This window comes from Tamandua tetradactyla, chromosome 16 (assembly GCF_023851605.1).
Source record: "Tamandua tetradactyla isolate mTamTet1 chromosome 16, mTamTet1.pri, whole genome shotgun sequence".
NCBI lineage: Eukaryota > Metazoa > Chordata > Mammalia > Pilosa > Myrmecophagidae > Tamandua > Tamandua tetradactyla.
Window position 1 is genome coordinate 51,029,939 of NC_135342.1, and position 15,285 is coordinate 51,045,223.

Sequence of the window (15,285 nt, forward strand, 5' to 3'; positions counted from 1 at the left end):
CTCTTTGCCCCCCTCTGGACCTCAGTTTCCCCAGCTGAAAAGTGAGGCGTTGGGCGGCAGAACCGTGAGATTTCCAGCTTCATATCAGCTGGGGCTGGGACAGAGCCTCCAAGCGGGAGTGGACATTGGCCCCTGCACTCCTCCCAGCAGGCAGCACCACACCCAGGCAGCCCTACTGTGCGGGGCGGAGGGGAGCCGAGGAGAAAGGGAGGTGCCCCCCAGCCTCGGGAGCTGTGGCCCTTCTGCCAGTCCAGCCCAGACTGGCTCAGGTGCCGGGGACACTGACTCACAGACTAACTGGTTTCTCTCTGGCTGCAGCCCAGGGACACGCAGCCCAGTGAACCCCCGGTCTGAGTCTGGGCGAGGCGCCTGCAAGGCTCTTCTAGGGTCTCAGGGATTGTTCCGCCGCCGCCTTCAGGGAAGGTGGAGGTTACTGCAGGGGCCTGCTGCACCACAGCCTGCAGGCATTAACGCCATTTGGGGGGAGTCTGCTGGCTGGTCCTGCCTGCTCCTGTCCTAGTGATCCCCCCATGGGCCATTAGGAGAGTGAACCTGGAGGTCAGAGTCCCTACATTGGATTAGCCCAACTCCCTCCTTGTAACTGGGGGTTCAAGAGAGGCAGCCCTCCCCCAGGGCCTGGCTGCAGCTAATGAGGAGCTGGCTTCGGGGCAGCAAGTTACCTGGGATGGGGCTGGCAGCTGCGTGGTGCCCACCGGCTAGCTGGGGGACAGAGTGGAGCCAGGAGTGGGTGCAAAGGAGGGAAGGAAAGGGAGGGGAGTGGAGGCAGGGAGGGCAAGGCTCTGTAATGTGTCCTGAGCTGCCACGGCCCTGCTCATGGCAAAGCCTCGTCTCTGTGGAGGTGGGAGGTGAGCTCTCCATCCTGATGCTCTGTTTAACCTGGGGGTGGGGGGATTGGTTCCACCCCTTCTCTGGCCACCTGTCCATAAGAGTTGGACTGGGTCATTCAGCAAACATTGTATGAGTCCCTACTGTTTGCCAGGCTCCATGCTGGGCACAGGGGATGCATTGATGAATGCGCCCCCAGCTGCCTCCCCGCCCCAGAGCTCACAGTTCAGTGCTCCAGTGCTCTTAGCCAAGGACTTGGGGCTTTAAGGGGTGAAGGTGTGGGGTGAGAACCCCCAGACCAAAGGCGAGCATGTCAGACCCAGGCTGGCGGGGCCAATGCGGGCTCCCGTCCGGCCTGCAGCCAGCTCTCCGCGCCCCTGCCCCACTGTTCTTTTGTTTATCGCCCACTTAGTAGCTAGGACCCCAGGCCAGTTCCAGCTGCGTGAGCCGGTTCCCGGGAGGCGCCTGGGCACAGGCGAGGTGAGGAGGCCCTCTGACACCCCAGCAGGCCCGGTCTGGCCTTCCAGGCAGGTCCCAGTGTGAGCCGCGGCAGCACTGAGAGCAGCCAGCCCTGGACCCCCTGCCGCTGTCCCCGCCCAGAGCCCTGGAGCCAGCTCGGTTCCTTGGCAACATCCCGAGGAATCCAGCCGCCGCGCACCGGCTCCCTTCCTCTCCCCTCCCCCTGCCTGCTGCGGGGGCCGGGAGGCGGAGGCAGCCGCGTCCCAGTATAAAAAGCCGCCGCGCTCCAGTGCGGGGACAGCACTGAGCTCCGACGAACGCCGCGCGGCCCTGGCCCCCGCCTGGACCCCCGCCCGCCCTCAGCCATGACTCCCGGGTCCGTCTCGTGGCTGCTCCGGCTGGCTGCCCTCTGCCATCTGACCAGCTCGCTGACTGGTGAGTGGAGCCTGGACTCGGGCCTGAGCAGGGTGGGGGAGCCCCCAGCCTCAATTCTGCCCCTCAGTCCGGACGTCGGGGCCCCCAAGACCTTCCCAGGGTGAAACAGGTCTGGGGTCTGATCGTGGCGCTTCCTTGAGGATGTTCCTGGAGGCTGAGCCCCTTGGATGCCGACGGCCACTCCTGCCATTGGGCTCTGTCTCCAGAGACTGCCTCTGCCTGGGCCAGAGAGCAACACGGAGAGGCAGTGTGGATGGCGTGAGGGTGCCCAGGTGTGTGTGCCAGGAGGGTGGAGGATGGGGGGCGCCCAGGAGGCTCCTGGTGGGAAGTGGTGGGAGGCCCCGGCTGGCAGTGGTTAACTCCCACTCAGGGTTAATGTGTAATCCGCAGCCGGGACTCCTGAGTCTCAGCCTGGCCCTGGGCCAGACCACTGTTGGGACTTTCTCCTGCGCTGATCTCAAGACCCCCAGCAGTAAGGGACCCAGGCCCAACGAAGGTCAAGGTCACTGCTGACCATGGATTGGGCTCATTGCTGCTGCTCTGGCCTGTAGCCTGGTTCCCTCTGCCCAGCTTTTTTCTCCTTCCCCCCATCACAGAGTCTTTCTCCTCCAAGCACAGTTTAGAAAATGCTTTCAGCTCCAGTCACTTCAGTCACTCGCTTTCTGGGGGGAGCTGGTAGGGCATGGTGTATCCATTCCCATTGACCCGAGTAAGATGGAGGCTCAAAGTGGTTTAGAAACTGGCCCAAAGATGCACAGCCAGCAAGCAGGGCAGGAGAGGGCAAGGTTTGCTAGATGGGATGCAGGAGAGAGGACCCAGCTCCTGAGTGGACAGTTATAGGCCGCCCCATCCTCTGGGAGTACCTGGCCGTGGGACAGGGTGAGGCTCAGAGAGGGTGGGATCAGGCCTTAGATCACACAGCAGGCCTCAGGGAAGGTGAGAACCAGTTTCCCGCTTCCAGGACACTGCCATGGAGCACACTTTCTCCTGAGTCCCTCTCTCTAGGGAAAACCCATCAGTGAGGCAGGGAGCGGGGCTGGGGATGGGGTGGGGGGGGCAGTGGAGGTGAATCCCTGCAGGTGTCCTGCTTCCTGGGTGTGCCCCCCAGGCCTGAGGGGCTTGGGGATAGCACTGAAAACTGGGGGGTCAGATGGTGGCCGGTTTGCCACAGCCTTGCTGTGTGACCCCAGGCAAGGTCTTGCCTTCTTCTCTGGTTCCAGATGCTGCACTTTTAAATATAGCTATTACTTCCTGGGGGTGCCATGAGGCGCCAATGCCTATGAGGGCATTTCGGAAGAGGAGGAGGAGGAGGAGGGAGAGGATGTGAGGGAGGAGGAAGAGCAGGGAGAGGATATGGGGAAGAGGAGAGTAGGAGGGAAAAGAGGAGGGGGAGGAGAAGGAAGAGAAAGTAAGGGAGGGGGCAGGAGGAGGAGGAAGAGAAGGGGGAGGGGGAGGAGGAGGAAGATTCCTTTTACTAAGCTAGTGGTAGAGGGGGCCTCCAATAACTGGGATGGGGAGGGGGTCTGGGGGTGTCCCTGGACGCTCTGTCTAGCAGCCCAAAGGCTCAGGACCATCAGGTTCCTAGCTTGGTGGCTTCTAGGGGCCCCCTTGGAGCCCGGGCAGGACTGGGGGTGGGGGCGGCTGCCGCGGGGAGGGGAGAGACTACGGAAGTCAGAGAGGCCCCAAGAGGGGCTGGGGGCTTTGCAGCTGCTCCCCCGGCTGGTGCAGGGAAGCTGCGTCAGTCCCCAAATGTGGGTTTGCTGGCCCGTGTCCGGAGCGACGCTGCTCCGCTTTATATAACGAACCTGCAGATACAAGTCAGAACTGAGGTTCCCGCCCCCACCGCCCCCCGCAGCACTGACGCATTCACGCCCACCCACGCCCCAGCAAGAAAGAGAAAAAACCTGTTTTAAGCCGTCTTAGTCTGCTCTCCTGAACAACGGTGGGGGCGGGTGGGGAAGGCAGGGGAGGATAGATTCATTCTCCATCCAGGCTCCTGTCAGATTTAAATAAAAATTCCTTTCTCTCTCTCTCTCTCTCTGTTGGTTAAGGTTTTCTATATCACCAAGCACTTCCCTGTGCATTTTGTTCATTCATTCATTCAACCAATATTTATTGAGCACCTACTATGTTCCAGGTCCTGTTCCAGGTGCTGGGGCCACATCAGTGAATAAAATAGCCCAAGATCCCGCCCCTCGCAGTGAAATTCTACTGGAGAAGTCAGACCATGAACTTAATTAAAAAGTAGATGATTTGGTCTGTTAGAAGGAAACAAGTGCTGTGATTAAAACAATAGAGAGGGAGAGGGAGCGGGAATGGGGGGTGCTGAAATTTGGAATGGGGGGCAGGAAGGCTCACTGAGAAGGGGCATCTCAGACTTCAGGGAGGGGAAGGAGGGCACCATGAGGGCATCTCTTGGGTGGGGGTACTCAGAGGGGACTTTAGCCCCCACCTGCCAGTGGACATTTGGTCAAGTCTGGAGACATTTTGGTTGGGAGGCCGTCCTGGCGTCCAGTGGGCAGAAAGCAGGGATGCCAGTAAACGTCTTAGGGCGCACAAGACACCCCCCACAACAAAGCAAGATCTGGTCCACATTGTCAACAGCGTCCCTGTTGGGAAACCCTGCTGTAAGAGGACAGTGGTCCAGATATTTAAAAAGAAAATTTTCCCTCACAACCATCCCGTGAAGCAGCTGCTATCCTTTCCATTTTATAGGTAAGGGAACTGAGGCTCAGAGAAGGTGAGTGACTTGCACAGAGATATGCTGCTGAGCAATCAAGCGAAGCTCTCTACCACCTCGCCCAGAACATCCCGATCCATTTCAGCCTGTGAGCCTCATAGCAGTCCTTGAAGGCCAGCCTAAAGGGCACCTCCTCCAAGAAGCCTCCCCTGATCACTTGCAGTTGGAAGTAGTCTCTCCCTCATATACGCTTAGCACATTTGGAAAATGTTCTGAAATAAGGTGTTTCTTTCTGGCATTTCAGGCTGACCAGAACATCATATCCTCTAGGGGCTGCAGGGGGGAAAACCTCCTATTGCACTGAGTTGCCGGGTAGCCTCGGGCAAGTTGTATAACTCCTCTGAGCTTCTCTGTGTCCCGCAAATGGGGATAATGATCCACTTTTGCAGGGGTGCTGAAGACCCAGGAGAGCAGAAGTGCATGTGCTGGGCACAGGTCAGCACACAGTAGGTGTGCTCTTTGTTGAGGAGAGCTCAACAAAGAGCTCTCATACTTTGTGGGCATGTCTTAGCTGCCCATCACACTGGGAGCCCTCTGAGGGCAGGAACAGGCCTTGTTCATCACAGTATGTCTCACAGCACCCAGCGCACAGCCTGGCCTGGGGCAGGGATCAGCATTGGCTGACTGACTGAAGAAACGTGGTGCTCTCATCTCCCAGCTCAGCACTGGCATTGTGGGAGAAAGAGCTTAGGGTTAAGGAAAAGGGGGACCTGCGTCTTTGTTTTTATCCAAAAGGAATTCAAGCAAATGTTTGCTGACTGAGTCAGGACCTGGATGGGTGGATGAATGGATGGATGGATTAAAGATGGATGAGTGGGTTGCTGAGGAGAGGATGGCTGATTAGATGGAAGAGGTGTGAAGGATGGGTGGGAGTGGACAGGTGGGTGGGTGGGAGAGAGGATAGTGGGTGGATGTATAGTTGATGGGATGGGGACGGGTAGGGGATGGGAGAACAGGTGGCTCTGTGAGGGGAGGTAAGAGAGTGACAAGTGACGGATAGTAAATGGATAGCTGGCTGGCTGGCTGGGTGGAAGCATCAAGAAGGGTTAGTAGGTTGAGACATTAATTCATTCAACAAGTGTTTATTGAGTACCCACCTTGTGCTTGGGGAACACTGGAACAGCAACACAAACAAGATCCCTGCTCTTCTGACACTCATGTCCCAGGGGGGCAAACATAACAGTGATAGGTGACTGGCTGGCTGGAGGCATCAACTCCATTTTACAGAAAAGAACATTTCAGCTCTGAGAAGGGAAACACCTCCCCTAGGCTCATTGCCAGCATGCCCAGCAGAACCAGCCACAGAGCTGGCCAAGGGCAGTCAGGCACCGAGGCAGAGGGTGGGGACCTTGGGGTTAGGGTGACTCTGTAGCTCTTCTAAGCCCCAGAGGTGAGCAGTGGCCATCCTTCCCCATCCTGGACGTGGCCCATAGAATGTGCCTTCCTGCTGCCCACTGGGCTGCCCCCTTTGCCTCTACCTAGCTCCAGGTTACCCAGGGACCCCACTTTTGGTGGGGGAAGGGGCTTCCCCAAGGAGACATCTGCCAGATCTGTCCAGAGGGGGCTGCTGCCTGGTTCCACTTAGGGCCAGGGAGCTGCAGCTGGGTCATTGGAAGCTCTGCAGGGAAGGAGGGCAATAAGGCTATGGGGCAACTTTCACATCCCGGGTGCTCAGATTGTTTTCTTGTGACTCAGGGACCCTCCTCCCACCCATCCTCAGATCCCCCAGTGCTGCAGACCCTGAACTACACTTCCCAGAGGGGAGATGGGCCAAGGCTGAGGGGGAGTGCCAGAGAGAGGAGGGGACGGATCCCAGATGGGGTGGGGTGTGAGTGTGCATTTGGGAAGGGGGCTGTTTTTGCATAGCCGCGTGTGTAACTATTTACACATGAGCAATGTGTATTTAGATGGAGCCCAGGGATCGGCTGGGAACCTCCCAGGCCCTGGAGAGCGAGAAGCTCAGCCTGCCCCTGGCTGTGCTGCCCCGGAAGGCCAGGCCTTTGGGGTTTTGCAGAACCCTCTGGGATCTGGCTCCTGTTGCACTTAATTTTGACCCAGATCTGCAACTCTGGTGCTTCTACATTTTTGGCCAATGTTGCCCCCTCTCCTCAGAGCTTGGACACCGAGTCCAAGAAGAGTAGATTCTGCTAGAGATTTTAGGAGAAGGGGGCTGTGGAAATGTAATGGACACAACCTCAAACATCTATTCAATTGTCATTGGAGCCATCGTCATCCTGCCGTGGAGTTTCTCTCTGGTTCCACGTGGTACCCAGCCAATTGCATCCTCCTGCCCGCCCCGTCCATCCCCTATGTCCATCACTCCTCCTAACTCCTGCTCTCCCAACCTAGCCCAGGAACTCCAAGTTCTTCATGAAGCACGAGTCAGCCTGTCCCAGCAACTGCTCTCAAACTCATCTGGCTCTTAATGGTGGATTGGCAGATCATCTGTCCTGCACATGCCGCCTCCCTTAGACGGGGGTTGTCCTTACACCTTTTAAAAAGTTATCTGCAACGCTTGTCTGGTTGTGTATCCGTATGTGTTTTTGTGTAGGGGGTATATGTGTACCGTCGTGTTTGCTGATGTGTGTGCATGTGTGTGCATGCGTCATGGGGTGGGCACGGGAGGTGCAGTTGGACAGGGGCTGGGTGTGTCTGGAAAGGCCTGGAAAATCCACGTACATAAAAGAGCCTGAGTGGGAGGCAGGAGGGATGAGGGAGGAGTGAGTGGAACAGTTAGCAGGTGACCTGCTGGGGGAAATACAAGGATGGGGGGATAGGCAGGGGGTGGGCAAGACCATGGCAGGGAGGTAAAGGGGCCCAGGCCTGGTGGAAGAGCCTGTCCCAACACTTGCTGGCCTCATGACCTCAGGTCCATCTGGCCACTCTCAGGCTCAAATCCCCCCGGCTGTAGACCAGTTACAGGAACTGAACTTTTAAAATGAAACACGTGCTGTGTGCCAGGCAATCAGTTTTCTAAGTTAAGGATTCATTTCCATTAATCCTTACAACAACTGTCAGTCCCTATTTTGCAGGTGGGGAAACTGAGGCATGGAGGGGCTTGATGATGGTGGGATGGGAGGTCCAGGCCCTTGAAGGCCAGGGTGTGCCTTGGCCTTGCAAGATGTCATCCAGCTTGGGTGGTCCGGCTAGGATGCGCCAACGTGGGGCTGGGAGGCTGGGTGCCCGCAGACAGCCCTGCTGACCGGGGGGCCTCTGTGGTCTCAGGACAGCAGCACGGTGTGAAGAAATGCAGGGTTTTCTGCGACAAGATGACTTCAAAGATCCCCGTAGCGCTCCTGATCCACTACGAACAGAACCGGGAGTCCTGCGGCAGGAGAGCCATCATGTAAGTATTGCCCGGGGTCCCTGTCCTCGGCCAATCTGTGTCCACGCCTCATGTGCCCCGACACAGACCCCTGGCCGTGCATCCGGGCAGATGCGCCTCTTATTCCCAGCTGGCCAGCCGCCTCACTGACCTGCACACCAGTGCCACGTGGCCAAGGCGGGAGGGGCTTCCTGAATGACCCGCTACCATTGAAGGTAGCTGCCCTGGCCGGTGGCCACCAAGGAGGGTCATTTCCCCAAACAGAAGCAAGTTCCATACAGCACTCAGACCCACTGGATGTCACGGGGAGGTAGCCTGGTGGCCTCAAAGCACGGGTACTGTACTGTAACTCATCTGGCACCAAGTCTGGCCTTGCCACTTACCAGCTGCCTGGTCCTGGTCCCATTCCTTCCGTGTCTGAGCCTCAGTTTCCTTATCTGTGAAAGGGGTAGCTGGGAGGATGGAAGGAGATAATGTGATTGAAGGGCTTGACAGGGGGGTCTGAATGCTGCTGAGTAGAGATGAGGAAGAGGGTGCTGTCTCCATTTAACTGATGGTAAATTAAGGGACCTCTGTGAGGCTTTGGGGAGGGAACAAGCTGATGCCAGGACCCCCTGGGCTCAGGAGCCTTTCCTGAGCCCCTTCCAGGGTCCTGCCAAATCACCCAGTGCCACGGCCTTTCCTCGGGACTGACTTTTGGATCCTAAAGCAGCCCCGGCCAGGCCCAGGGCCCTGGCAGCAGGAAATGGCCAGGACCCCTTTGCAGTCTTGGCTCAGCAAAAGGAAGCCCAGCACTTCCTCTTCTCAATTGTGAAGTTTCTAAAAGCAGCCAGGTCCAGTCTGATCCCTCTGCTCTCCCCAAGGCTCACTTCCCCAGATCCCCCCACATGTTTGCTTCCTTTTTCTAGGTGAGGAGGAGGCAGGGAGCCCCAGGGGAAGGGACCCTGCTCGCTAGGCTTTGCTGGCTTCCCAGCAGACAGGAGCCAGGCTCCTCTACTTTACTTCTCTGAGCCTGTTTCTTCATCTATAAAATGGGGACAAGCATGAGGCCCACCTTGCAGGATGTTTAACCAGAGGCAAACCATCTAGCACAAGCGGTGGCATGGAGCAAAGTCCCGGGCCCGCTCTGAGCTGTGGCCAGTGAACCAGCCACATGCAGCTTCAGAGGAAGCTCAAGATTTGGGTGGAACGTCGTGTCCTAGTGTGGCTGCCACGAGGTGTCCTTTCGGCACATGACACCCACTAGGAGAGGAGAGGTAGGAGACCGTAGCCGGGAAACCAGGGGAGAGGAGGAAGCGGACACTGTGACGTAGGGTTCCTTCCAGGGAGACGAGGCTCCACCACAGCCACACCTGCGAGGTCCTCTCCCAATCAGGAGACTTACAGCCCAGAGCAGCTGCCTTAAAGGAACCCTAAGATTATTAGCATCCTTATTATTCCCAACTATTATGGTCCCCAGCCTGGAGCCAGGACCTTTGCATAATTGACATATTTGTCAACACAGAATTAGGGTGACCAGCTTGTCCTGGTTGCCTGTGTCTCTCCTGACCTTAAAACTAAAAGTGTGTATTTAATAGCACTGGTTTATAGATTTGAGTGTGGTTAAAAGAGGAGATTTTAGGCTGTATATATGGAACCAGGAAAAAGTGTTTAATCTATGAAACAGTACAACTCAGTGAACCCTACGTTAAACCATCCACTGTAGCTAACAGTACAATTATAAAAATGTGCTTTCACCAGTGGTAATAAAGGCCCCACACCAGTGCAAGGTGGCATAGCAGGATGGTAAATGGGAAGCCTGTATTTATGCAGGATTGTTCTGTAAACCCAAAATTTCTCATTAAAAAAAAAAAACATTTTTAATGAATAAACACTGAAAGTCCCACATCCCCCCAATCCCTTCAGTCCCGGTTTGCCGGAGCCGGCTGGCCACGCCGCAGGAGGTGGACTTCTTCTCTCCGTTTCTCACGGCAGGCCCTGGAGCTTGAGGGTGGCCGCTGCGGAGGGTGGAGGTGGGATTCGGAGCCCCCGCGCCTGTCCCCACACCACCCTGGCCTCTGAGCCTTACTGGCTCCCTGTTTTCTTCTCCTGTAGCCTGGAGACCAGGAAGAATAAATTCTTCTGTGCTGACCCAAAGGAGAAATGGGTGCAGGAAGCCATGGAGCACCTAGACCGCCAGCCCGCGGCCCCGGCTCACAGTGGGCACGGCGGCACGTTCGAGAAGCAGGTCGGCGGGGGTGAGGCCCGGAGCGAGCAGGGCGGCAGTCTGGAGCTGACAAGTCCTTCCCAGGAGACGCAGACAGCCGCGGGGACGTCCCCAGAGCTGCCAACTGGACCATCGGGCTCCCCCTGGACCAGGCCCCCCTTGGCTTCAAAGGCTCAGGGCCGAGGGCCTCCAGCCGGGCCCTGGGAGACCGAGCCTCCCAGCGGGGCTGCCGCGTCCACCGCCACGGCTTGGCAGAGCTCTGCTGGGGCTGGGGGCCAGGCCACCGACGCCCCCTCCACCGAGGGCCCCACCCCGTCACAGTCGGGCCCGGAGGACCAGGCTCGGCCTGAAGACCGACCTGTGTGGGTCGAGGCCCAGGGCCCCATGGCGGAGAACTCTCCAGGGCCCGAGCCGACGGGTTCCCTTCCAGCTCACACAGATGCTTTCCTGGACTGGGGGCCCGGGAGCATGGCCCCCGCCGTCTCCGAAGAGGCCCCCAGCAGGGAGACCGGGGCCTCAGGCAGCTGGACCCCCAAGTCTGAGGAGCCCATGCACGCCACTGTGGACCCCCAGAGGCTGGGCGTCCTTATCACCCCCGTCCCCGACTCCCAGGCGGCCACCCAGAGGCAGGCAGTGGGGCTGCTGGCCTTCCTTGGCTTCCTCTTCTGCCTGGGGGTTGTCATGTTCGCCTACCAGAGCCTCCAGGGCTGCCCCCGCAAGGTGGCCGGCGAGGTGGTGGAGGGGCTCCGCTACGTGCCCCGCAGCTGCGGCAGCAGCTCCTACGTCCTGGTGCCGGTGTGAGCCGCCCGCCTGCCTGCACCCAGTGGTTCAACTCAGACGGCTGCTTGGGGTCCCCCCTCCTCGTACCCATCCTCACCCAAGGGCCTGGCCCGGGCTGGGATGATCGGAGCTGGGAAGTGGGCACCCCCGGGAAGCCACCCCGACCATTCCTGACCCACTGCGGCCAAGGGAGGGGACAGCCTCCGTGGCTCCCTCCAACGTCCCCAAACCAGAAAACTGTCCTCTGCTGCTGGCTGGTTGGAGGTTCCTTCTGACACTGTCCCAGCCCTGATGAACACTTATTTATTGAATGCCCAGCCCCCGTGACCCCCGGGCCCCCCACCCCTACCCCGTGGGAGCCACGCCTGTCCCCTTTTACAGATGAGCGTCAGGCCAGAGCCCACCCCACTCCTTCTGCCCGTCCCCTCCCATCTCGTCGCGTCTCGTGGACCCGCTGCAGTCGCCAGCCACCAGCCACCTGCGGTGCTACCCCCTTTCCCGCTCCTCCCGCCCACCCCTGCCCAGAGCCCCTCCCCCCACCAGGAATGAGTCTTTACTTGCAGGAAGCTAGTGTGATTCCTGAGACTGCACCGGCTAAGGCCCTGCCCTCAGGCTCGGACACCATGGGAAGGGGCGCTGCAGTGGCCTGGCGGGCTGGAGCTTTTCCTCCCTGGTCCCCGCTGTGCAGTGAAGGAACGTGGACTGTGAGCCAGAGCCGAGGTTCTGGTCCCAAGGCCTCCGCGTGACAGAGGCCCACTCCTGCCCCTTTTCTGTGCCTCTGGCTTCCCATCTGTGAAAGCAAAGAGCTGGATTACATAGGGGGTGGCCAATATGTGGCAATAGCCTGTACCCTGGGCAGGCCCCGCTGAGTGCCCCGGGTCCCCCTTTCCCCAGACCCTGGTGCAGCCGGAGAGTCATCAGCTGGGCACGTGGGCTGGCACAGTGCCAGCCTATTTGATAGGCACATCCTTGGCCCCGGTCCCCCGAGGCTTTGCGTGGAATGACTGGTGCACTGTGGGCCTCTTGGGGGGGGGGGGGTGCTGTGGCACTTGAGAGACCAGAGCCCCTCCCTGGTCTTGAGGACAGCCCCTCCCTGGCCTTGAGGACAGCCCCTCAGGTCTCTCCAGGCTCGTATTCATGGGTCAGAGGGATTGGCTGAGGGCGTGGGGGAGGGTCTCCGGGCTCCCCTGGGAGCTTGGTGACCATGATGATGTCGGGGGTGACAAAGAGGAAGACGCGCTTTAGGACTTGTGTAGTGGCTGGGCAGCATCCCCTGTGTCTCACCCGAGCCCAGCACTTTCCACCTCGCTCACGCCGGGAAAACACAGCTTCCTGCACTCAAGGCCCCCCACCCCATCCCCCGGACCCCCACTGCAAGCCGGGTCAGGAATTCCCATGTTGCTTTCCATGAGTTCAGAACCACCCACGAAGCCTGAGGTTCCGGGTTTATCTCTGAAAGGGACTCTGCTCTGTCGGGAGGGAAGCTGTGGGTAGGAGGTCAGCGGTTCCCTCTTTTGGCTGCTAAGGGCTCAGGCACGCCTAGAAGACACTGGAGGCTGGAGGCTGGCCTGGCTAGCCACCACCCCTCGGGCCCCGGGGGCAGCCACTACCCCTCCCTTTGGTGTCCCCAACGGTGACCCTTGCCCTTCACCCGAGGTGCCTCCCATGGGCCGGGCCTTGGCCACCCGTGGGTGACACACTTCTTCGCAGATGAGGTCAGATGCTCAGAGGAAGGAAACAGACGCTGGTGTCACCCCTGCAGAGTGTTGGAAGGCAGGAGCCAGCCTGTGTGCGGACACTCGGAGGGCTCAGAGAGGGGGTGAGCAGGGCTAAATGCACTTTGTTTGGGCTCCTCAATTCTGGGAGAGCCTTCAAGGGTAGGGTTCCTGGTCATGGGACTCCCCACTTCTGTGGGAAAAGGCTTGGAATCCCTTTCCAAGGATTTTGGACTTCGTTAGTTCCTCCAAGCAGGGCATGGACAAGGACAATTTGGGGTGGACTTTGGAAGGAGTTGGTTGACCCTTTTACTTTTCCAACCCCCGTCACCAATGTCTGTGCCATTTTGTATTTTAGTAATAAAATTAAAAAGTCTTGTGAATCAAATAAGGTGCTTTCTCTGGGTCAGGCCCAGCAAACGGTGTCAGAAAGGGGTGGAAGAAGAGAGGGGCCAGGGACACCCTGTTTTGGCCTGTGGGAGGTGAGTGAGGGTCTCCAACCTGCTTGGGGCAGGGATAAGGGGCATTAGAGATAGGGGTGGGCCCTTGGCTTGGCTCTGTCCTGTCCAGCTGTGTGATGTTGGACCTATGTCTTCACCTCTCTGGGCCTGTGTAAATGTGGATGTGAGACCTCTTCTAGTGTCTCCCATTCCTGACCAGGATTGGAACCCCTGTGCTGCCGCCACCCCATGCCTACTGAATTGCCAGTTTGGAGGGGTCTTGTCACCACATTTGAGATCAAGAAACCCATGGATGCTAACTGGGCCACATTTTCCTCTTTTCTGCCTTGATTCATTCCTGGCTCAGATGAAACTTGAAGAGGGATTACCTTCCCTCAAGGGACTTGGGTGTTCCTAAATGTGAGCCAAGGGGTAAGCCTCCTGACAGCTCTTTTTAGTGTCCTGGGATGGCGTCGGAAGAGCTGCTATGTACAGTTGTTCAGGTTGGGAACTACACAAGTGTACCATAGGCTGAGTCCAGCCAACACATGTGGATTTTAAGATGCACATTTTTTTCACACTGTGACACCCTTGAAATTGAGATTTAATTAACGATCAATTTTTGGTATAATTTAATTGGCAGGTATTTTCTTTATTACTGGTTTATTAAATATCACAATGTCTTACAATCTGCATAGTGCACCATTCAAAAATCAGGAAATTACATATATCAGAAACCACTTTCCTATGTTCTCATGGAGACTCAGATTCGACTTCACACCCACAGACCCTCATCTCCCCCCACCCTGGGGGTGGCATTGGGTGGGGGGCCTGAGCAGCAGCTGCCCGTGGTGATGGGTTTCCTGTGTCCCCTTCACTCCCTGGCACTCCTAGATTCCAAAGTCGTATCAGTTGCCATTTATCATTGCCTTGTTTTCTTGGTTCTTTTCCCACAGTAAGGATCTTTTTCTCTGAGCCCAAGTCTCCGTCAAAAGTAGGACAAGTGAAAACAGAAAAAGCATGGTCAAATGCTTTTTCTCACACCCTGCTAGCTTCCCTCATTTTATTGCCTGCCAAATCCCACAGACATTTGAGTTTGCGGTTCCTGCAAGAGTCTGCATTTGCTGCCTGTCCCAAGCTGCAAATTCCAGTACTTTCAGTTTCGGTGAGCTCCAGCTGTCCCTGCTGTACCCCGAACCCAGTTTCCTCTGCTTTTTCTTGTTTCTACCTCACAAGGAGGTCTGCTGCAGGCAAACTCACAGCCCCCAACCTCTCTGCACACACTACTCCTCCAGTGAGGTGAAGCGCCAAGGAGCTTTGAAATTAAAATACATGTTCTTGTGTTTTTATCACATTCTTGGGCCAGGTTTAAACATCCCCATCAGGCTTGGCAAATGCAGGAGGAGCCGGAAAAATCTGCATCCTCCTTCAGTCCAGAGTAGGTCCCCAAGGATCTTGGGGTTTTTGTGCTTTTATTTCCTCTTTCAGTGAAGAGCTCAACTTAAGTGAAAGCAATTCCCAGAAACACTGTAGAGTTCGATGGAGACTTGGAGGCCTCTGAAATCTCTGATGGGGCCATCAGGGCTCTGAGTAATAATAATTAAAATTATTACAATTATAGCCATCGTTTATTTAATGTTTCCTACAAGCAGGATACTGAATTCTTAATGTACAACAATCAACAATCCCCATTTCACTGATGATGATCAAAAGATGTGTGACTTGCCCAAGGTCACCGTGCTTAGAAGCAGCAGAGCTAGGCTGTGAGCTGAGGTCTTTCCACAGAACCCAAGATTTCCATTCACTGTCCTGAAAGTGTAATCCACAGAGTCTTAAAAACACTGACTCCTGAGCCTATTGAGCTCAGACACCAGAGGTGGGGCCTGGGAATCTGCACTTTCAAAAAATGCCCTGCACTCAAAATAAGAGGATTGAGTGCCTCACCAGTTTTGAGCTCCCTGTGAAACCCTTGGGCAGTAGCTACCCACAGCCTTCCCCTCCACTGCTATCAGTCCCCCACCTCTCCCGTGTTCTCTGTACATTCCCAACAGGGTGAGGCAAGGCAGAAAAAAATAGAAATGAAAGGCTGGGAATTCCCAGCTTGAAACTGAATAACAGGCGCCTGGAGGCCATGGTGTGTGTGTGTGTGTGTGTGTGTGTGCGTGTGCGTACATGCCCAGCTGTTTCTGTGTGTATACAAGAGCTCAGGAGACGATCCATGCCTCATTCCACTCAGCTCAGTCATGTGCTCTCTGGATAAATATTGCTTTCTCTGCAAGGATTTAAAAATAAGATAAGATGCCAGGTTGGCTTTCCTGAGATCACAGCAGTTTGGTGAC

At 56.8% G+C, this 15,285-nt stretch overlaps 1 protein-coding gene and 1 long non-coding RNA gene across 2 annotated transcripts; one reads left to right on the forward strand and one right to left on the reverse strand.

Moving 5' to 3' along the window:
- The first annotated feature begins 1,619 nt into the window (after positions 1–1,619).
- On the forward strand, positions 1,620–13,857 carry CX3CL1 (C-X3-C motif chemokine ligand 1). Its single transcript, XM_077132533.1, has 3 exons — positions 1,620–1,740; positions 7,706–7,826; positions 9,900–13,857. The coding sequence occupies exons 1-3, from the start codon at positions 1,671–1,673 to the stop codon at positions 10,810–10,812; spliced, it is 1,104 nt and encodes a 367-aa protein (XP_076988648.1). The 5' UTR covers positions 1,620–1,670; the 3' UTR covers positions 10,813–13,857.
- On the reverse strand, positions 7,375–9,159 carry LOC143659499 (uncharacterized). The gene is made up of 3 exons (XR_013163580.1): positions 8,860–9,159; positions 8,189–8,257; positions 7,375–7,805 (listed from the first exon to the last, which is right to left on the reverse strand). It is a non-coding gene; the product is annotated as an uncharacterized LOC143659499 (long non-coding RNA).
- Positions 13,858–15,285: the final 1,428 nt, after the last annotated feature.